General features: G+C 37.2%; 1 protein-coding gene across 1 annotated transcript; it reads left to right on the top strand.

Moving 5' to 3' along the window:
• The first annotated feature begins 250 nt into the window (after positions 1 to 250).
• Positions 251 to 5886, top strand: rergla (RERG/RAS-like a). The gene is made up of 5 exons (XM_073838594.1): positions 251 to 586; positions 755 to 811; positions 1148 to 1221; positions 3760 to 3908; positions 4889 to 5886. Exons 1-5 carry the CDS (start codon positions 535 to 537, stop codon positions 5172 to 5174), a joined length of 618 nt encoding a protein of 205 aa, XP_073694695.1. The 5' UTR covers positions 251 to 534; the 3' UTR covers positions 5175 to 5886.
• The last annotated feature ends 1430 nt before the right edge of the window (positions 5887 to 7316 follow it).

Here is a 7316-nt window from a genome sequence, read left to right as displayed (position 1 = left end):
ATGTAACGTTAGTAATATTTGTTGTTGTTTACAGATAGTTGTTGTTGTTTTTAATGTTTACGGTGTATTTTTTCATAATTCTATCGCATAATGTCTGTCTCATATTTCATACAAGAACAGAATGTTGGTGAGTACAACCATGGTTCAAACACTACAGCAAACTGGCAAAAAAACATGTCAACAAACAAAGCGCAAACCTTTTCAGCCATCCACATATACACAGATCCTGCGATGTTTTGGCTCCAGCTGCGGCTTGCGTCACCGCGACGTCAGAATCCTGTGAATGGTCGAGCTGCGTCGCGCTGGAGCACAGAAGAAGAGCAGCAGAGCAGAGGCAGCTCGACTTTACAGTGCGAGTCTGACGAGCACCTGACCAACACGACTCTGAACGACCAGAGGATGCAGCAGTCCAGTCTTACTTTCAGTCTCCACTGTTTACACATTGACTAAAATGTGGCGCGTCCGTTGAACAAAGTCGACGCGTTTGAGTTTGTATTCCTTCGCGAACTGGAAGCGTTTTTTTCACAAATCATAATGAATGACATAAAACTTGCAGTTCTGGGATCCGAGGGTGTGGGGAAATCAGGTATGTTTATTTTGAACATTAAACCTAAATGTATGCCATTTGTTTTTATATTTTCTATGCTGTATTTACGCATTTTGAACTAAAGCGTAAACAAATTTTGTTTTTATATGCAGTGCGAATTACAAAAAAAATATGCTTCATATTTTGTTGTCGTCTTTATATTTACAGCACTTATTGTTCGGTTTCTAACGAGGCGATTTATTGGAGAATATGCATCATCATCAGGTATTTGTTATATTGTTTTCATATCGGTGCATTTTTACTATTATTATTTAGGATGATCTATTTAAGTTATATGATTGGTGAAGTGTGCAGGACTGATGAGTGAGTGGGTGTAACCAAATGGCTTCAAAATCAGTCACTGAAAAGTTTAATAATATTTTTTATGGTATTTCATACACTGACTGCCTGTTTTTATATTTGGATGTCTGTGAGACCACCCAGCACTACTATAAGAGCAATGGCACTAATGGGTGCAGTGCCAAGTAGGGTACACACAGTGTGCCAGTGTATCCTGCAGGAATCATTTGTATCTGATGTGATTTGTTCTTGCTTTTACAGAATGCATTTACAGAAAGCGTATGTCTATTGATGGACGACAGCTCAATCTTGAACTGTACGACCCATGTTCTCAGGTATGTGGTCATGCAACTGTAATTTCACTTCACTGCTTCTTTCTGTAGACTGAATTTCATTGCAAGCAAAGAAAAATGTATTGCAGGATATATGAATATGTGACCCGTTGCAATAGCCAAAAATGCATAGCATTGATCAAAATTATAAATTTTTCTTTTATGCCAAAAATCATTAGGATATTAAATAAAGATCATGTTCCATGAAGATATTTTGTACATTTCCTATTGTAAATATATCAGAACTTAATTTTTGATTAGTAATATGCATTGCCAAGAACTTTAAAGGCGATTTTCTCAATATTTCGATTTTTTTGCATCCTCAGATTCCAGATTTTCAAACAATTGTATCTCAGTTAAATATTATCCTATCCTAACAAACCGTACATCAATGGAAAGCTTAACTTAAAAAAATTGACCCTTATGACTGGTTTTGTGGTCCAGTGTCACATATAGATTTTACTGTAAGCAGCCCATTTTGTAGTCATGACTAGTTTAGACATATTCCAGAGACCTTAGGTTTAACCTGCTAACTATTAGTTTGTATCCAGAAGAAAGCCAGTATCATCTGTCTCACTTGCGTTAATGAGTATTGCAGAGTTGCGGGTCTCGCTGCCTTATATAACCTTACCGCAAGCTCCAGACACAGCCAGCGATATATAATGAACCAATCAGCCCTACTCGCTATCCCATCTGCCCTGTAAGTCTATATTAGGCCTGAACGCATATTATTATTTGGAAATAGCCATTATATAACCACACAGGAGTGAGTTAATGTGAGATGCAGTGTGTATTTAAAAATACTTTTTCCTCCCTGAGCTTTATATATATTATTATTGTGGTCAAAATGAGGTAAATACAGTCTAGGTGGATGACTGTGTTTTCCCCTTGGATGAAATCCAATTATTTCATCAATCTGTTGGCCATTATGTGATTGGATACCATCTGTGCTTCTTGGGGGTCCAAATGATTATCCTGTACTTCCTCACAATCCCATTTAATCATATTGGTGGTTCAATATAAGCTAAGCTTAATCGACAGTATGTAGCATAAATGAAAAAAAAGGAAGGAAAGGAAAAAAGGGAAAATTATTTGCTCTGGTTTTCTTTAAAAACAACAAAAGCAAGATTATGCTGAGGCATTTTTGGACAATTTATAGAATAAATACAAAAAAAAAAAACTTAAGTCCATCTAATATGTAGATGAGTTCATTTAATCTTCGCAACATATTTAGAAAATTTTAGCATTACGTAACTTGCTCAAAAAGGTAAAAATAATGTTTACATCCCCCTTTCAGAATGTCCAAAATGTTAATTATACCAAAATAAGAGGGATCATACAAAATGCATGTTATTGTTTATTTAGTACTGACCTGAATAAGATATTTCACATAAAAAAATATTTACATGTAATCCACAAAAGAAAATAATAGTTGAATTTGAATTTTTCAAAAGTTTACATCCCCTTGATTCTTAATACAGTGTTGTTACCTGAATGATCCACAGCTGTGGTTTTGTTTGTTTAGTGATAGTTGTTCATGAGTCCCTTGATTGTCCTGAACAGGTAAACTGTCTGTTGTTCTTCAGAAAAAAAATCTTTAGGTCCCACAATTTTTTGGGTTTTCCAGCATTTTTGTGTGTTTGAACCCTTTTCAAAAATGACTGTATGATTTTGATCCATCTTTTCACACTGAGGACAGCTGAGGGACTCATATGCAACTATTACAGAAGGTTCAAACACCCACTGATGCTCCAGGACCAAAAACCATGCATTAAGAGCTGGGGAGTGAAAACTTTTGAACAGAATGGAGATTGCCATATCATAATTTGTCATTTAGTACAGCCCTTCAGAGGCTATAGAAGATACATGTTTCTGAGAAGACAAAATAAGTTAAATTTACCCTGATCTTCAAAGGCTCTTAATGCATGGTTTTTCCTTCAAGGAGCATCAATGATCATTTGAACCTTCTGTAATAGTTGTATATGAGTCCTTCAGTTGTCCTCAGTGTGAAAAGATGGATCTCAAAATCATACAATCATTGTTGAAAACGGTTCAAATACACAAAAATACTGGAAAACCAAAGAATTTGTGGGACCTGAATGATTTTTCTGAAGAACAGCAAGCAGTTGAACTGTTCAGGACAAACAAGGGACTCAAGAACAAATATCACTAAACAAAAAAAACACAACGGTGGATCATTCAGGTAACAACATTATTAAGAATCAAGAGGATGTAAACTTTTGAACGGGTCATTTGTATAAATTCAACTATTATTTTCTCTTGTGGACTTTATGTAAACATCTTTTGATGTTGAAATATCTTATTCAGGTCAGTACTAAACAAACAATAACATGCATTTTGCATGATCCCTCTCGTTTTGGTAAAATAATTACCATTTTGTAGATTCTGAAAGGTCTGTAAGACTCTTCTGAAGAAATATGACGGTGGGTTTTGATATGAAAGGAAAACAGGAGATAGACTTTCACTTGAGGACTATAAAAGACTAAAAAACATATCTGGATGTCTGTTTTCTTCGTGCAGCCATGCGAGGGAAAGTCCACTCTCAACGAGCAGATCCACTGGGCCGATGGCTTTGTGGTCGTTTACGACATCAGCGATCGTTCCTCCTTCCTCACGGCCAAAGCCATGGTGCACCTGATCCGAGAGCTTCACCTGGGAGGATCTAAAAGGTAGCAGTCACTCTGAGAACATGCTGTTCACAACAACACCCTCAGGCAGCAGAGGTTGTGCCTATTTCTGTCCATATATGAGTGCTGCTCTTATGTGGGTGTCCATAATTTACCAGCTTCACTTCACATTGAGGAGGATTGTTGAATCGAGTATGTAGGTGGTGCTAATGGGCGAATGAGCTGGTGACTCAAGGACTCAGAGATTGAATGAAAAACATCTATTTTTAGTTTAGCCTTGACTATTGAAAAAATTGCAATGACTAAGTAGATGCATTTGAGAAAAATTCACTTCATAGTAGAAGTAAAGGGATTATTGAATGACCGTCTGTTTTCAGTTAGGCTTAATTCTGTTTGTTTATTCAGCATTTAAACAAATTAGGCTTTCAGGCTTTTCTTTCTGCTCCCTTTACTTTAGTTATAGTAAATTAAAGGATTAGTTCACTTTCAGAATAAAATTTTCCTATTAATTTACTCACCCCCATGTCATCCAAAACATTCATGTCTTTCTTTCTTCAGTCGAAAAGAAGGGGTTTTGAAGAAAACATTCCAGGATTGTTCTTCATATAGTGGACTTCAATGGAGATCAACGTGTTAAGTGTTCAAATTGCAGAAAATGACCAATTGTTTCGGTAGATAAGACCCTTATTCTTTAGCTGGGATTGTGTAGAGCCCTTTGAAGCTGCATTGAAATTGCAATTTGGACCTTCAACTCGTTGATCCCCATTGAAGTCCACTATATGGAGAAAAATCCTGGAATGTTTTCCTCAAAAACCTTCATTTCTTTTCAACTGAAGAAAGAAAGACACGAACATCTTGGATGACATGGGGGAGCGCAAACTATCCAGAAATTTGTATTTATTCTGGAAGTGAGCTAATCCTTTAAGCATTGTCAGACAGAGCCAATGCATGTAGAAGACATACTTTAGCGAGCAGGAAATAATGAAACATCTTAAGTGATGTTTTTACTCCTGTGACTGCAGAGACGCGGACTCTGTGATTTTCCTGGTGGGCAATAAGCAAGACTTGTGCCACATGCGGGAGGTGGACAGGGAGGAAGGCCAGAGGTTGGCATCCGAAGGCCGCTGTCAGTTTTACGAGCTGTCTGCTGCGGAGCACTACCAGGAAGTGGTGCTCATGTTCTCCAAGATCGTGCGCAATGCAAGTCTGGGAGGCAAGGCCAAGGAGCGACGGCGTCGCCCAAGCGGTTCGAAGTCCATGGCTAAGCTCATCAACAACGTCTTTGGAAAACGGCGGAAATCTGTGTGACCACGAACTTGGACAATTGTTACAGGACTGACATATGAGATGCATCATACTTGTTTATATAGATCCTCACTGCTTATTGTTAATGCCTTGTCTTGGCCACACAGTCTTTACTAGGTGAATCTCATGAATCACACCAAGAACATGGACATTGTTCACCCTAAACTCTTTGCTTGAAGAAAATGAAGCCTGTTTCAGAACCATTTTCCATTGCAACAATATTTTCATGACAAAGTGCAATTCTATATATTTTAGAATTATACTTTCTTCTCAATGTGGCAATAAGAAAACGTGTAATTTTGGTTAATGCATAATATATAATCCTATTTTATTTTTACATCTGTGTATAGCTGCCTATTTCTGCTTTTTGCCTTAATTTTTTAAACTTCAATCCCTTCTTAAAATGTTTAAATGTCAGATTAAAAAAACTACTAAGGACATTGCTGACATTTCAGCTTGAAGATTGGCTAGACTGCCAAGTCAAAGTCAACTGTGAGGTTGTTAATATTAGTTAGCTTGTACTTATAGATCAAATGTTTCTTGTGTTTCACTTCCAAGTTTGTTTGTGCAGTATAAGAAACTTTTCACTCACTGTTTGATGTAATTGAATCACTTTCTACCAGTATGATGTGAGTAATGACGTGTATGGATTTTGAAGTCTCTTCAAATGCCTGTAAAACAAAAACTGTGCATTAAAATGTGATCATTTTAACAAGCATCTTTTCATTTTCAGGGACATCACCTCTAAAGGCATTTGTTTAGTCAAAACTGGGAAGCAACTGACCTATGTCTGGAAAACAAGTGAATAGGTATGCAGCATTGAACCGTTTATCTGAAATGTTATGCAACAGAATTGCTTCAGGTGGCAAGTTGACACATTACAATGAGAAGATAATGACAAACAGACTAAGGCTTTGGAAAGCACCGATAAAATGAACGATGAGTCATTTGGCTGGTTTTAATTTGTAGTACAAATTACCAGATACACACTGCAAGCAATATTGTACAAACTGCAAATTACTTTCTGAGTCCTTAACTATGTGTTTAATGGAACTCTTGCATGTCTGGCTTCAGGTCTCATCCACATCCAGCTATTTTTAGCTGTACAAAATAGCTCATTTTGCTGCTTGATATTGCAAATTGGTGTGTCTTACCATATTATTTTAATGTATTATCTTAATTATGAACACTGGTTTGTAGTGCAAACAGTTTTTACTCTTTACTGCATGTTGTTATTCTCGTCATATCCCTATAATGCCCCGGAAGTCTCACCCAGACTGACTTCTGCGTTATAAGGTGGATAAAAAAAGGAGTAAGCTGATGGTGTAAAAGATCTCACCCTGGCAATGGAAGGTCAAAACACTCTCTTTTTTTGGCGAACAACAAGGCCCAAAGACAAGCTATCATGTTTTTCGCTGACCCTTTGGACATCTGGCCAATTTCCTGCATGACGGTTTCCAAAAACAGCAAGTTATGCTGAGTAATATTTTAAGACCCAGACTGTGGAATAGGTCCCTGAAGTTCTCATACCTGCAGAAGCTAGCAAAGACGAGAAACCCCTTTATCAACATAGGGGAGAGAAGCAGATGGCTGTTTGTACAGCATTGATTCATAGGGAGATATGAGACACAAGGAGTTTGCTTATGAGGGTCTTGTCATCACGTATTGATTCCTGGATAAACACTCTCGAACAGCTAAACGTTCTGGGAATTTCACTTTTAACTATGTTTTCAGCTTATTTTCTTCTGGCAGTGCAGCTTTGTTTAGCTTGTCAACCAATCAGAATTTAGTTTTACAGTTTGCATAGACTTTTAGAGTTCATGTTTTGTTTTCAAGGGTACTTCAGTTTGAAACAACTCTTGATTATTGCTATTCTTACTCAGTTCTCACTAAGTGGCCTTCAGAAGTGACTTCATCCTGTGTGGAAGGCAGAAAATGTGTTATTTTAACACCTCTAGTGACGCCAAATGGAATTGCAATCTGTTCGTTAGAGTGGCTCAGTTGGACCCAACATATTAATATAATATCCACCTTTTTCTTCTTATAAGAGCAGGTATGGCCATTTGTAAATTTTATGTTTCTGGCTTCCGGTCTCATCCATGTCCAGCTATTTTTACAAAACCACTCATTTTGTTGGTTGATATT

This window comes from Garra rufa, chromosome 4 (genome assembly GCF_049309525.1).
Source record: "Garra rufa chromosome 4, GarRuf1.0, whole genome shotgun sequence".
Taxonomy (NCBI): Eukaryota; Metazoa; Chordata; class Actinopteri; order Cypriniformes; family Cyprinidae; genus Garra; species Garra rufa.
This window is presented reverse-complemented; position numbering and strand designations above follow the sequence as displayed.

What these genes read in the sequence shown, in the direction of transcription:
- rergla (XM_073838594.1), top strand. Translation starts at nt 535, where the DNA reads ATGAATGACATAAAACTTGCAGTTCTGGGATCCGAGGGTGTGGGGAAA. An exon ending in TGTACGACCCATGTTCTCAG is followed by an intron (nt 1,222 to 3,759) that starts GTATGTGGTCAT and finishes TTCTTCGTGCAG; the next exon opens with CCATGCGAGGGAAAGTCCAC. An exon ending in CACCTGGGAGGATCTAAAAG is followed by an intron (nt 3,909 to 4,888) that starts GTAGCAGTCACT and finishes CTGTGACTGCAG; the next exon opens with AGACGCGGACTCTGTGATTT.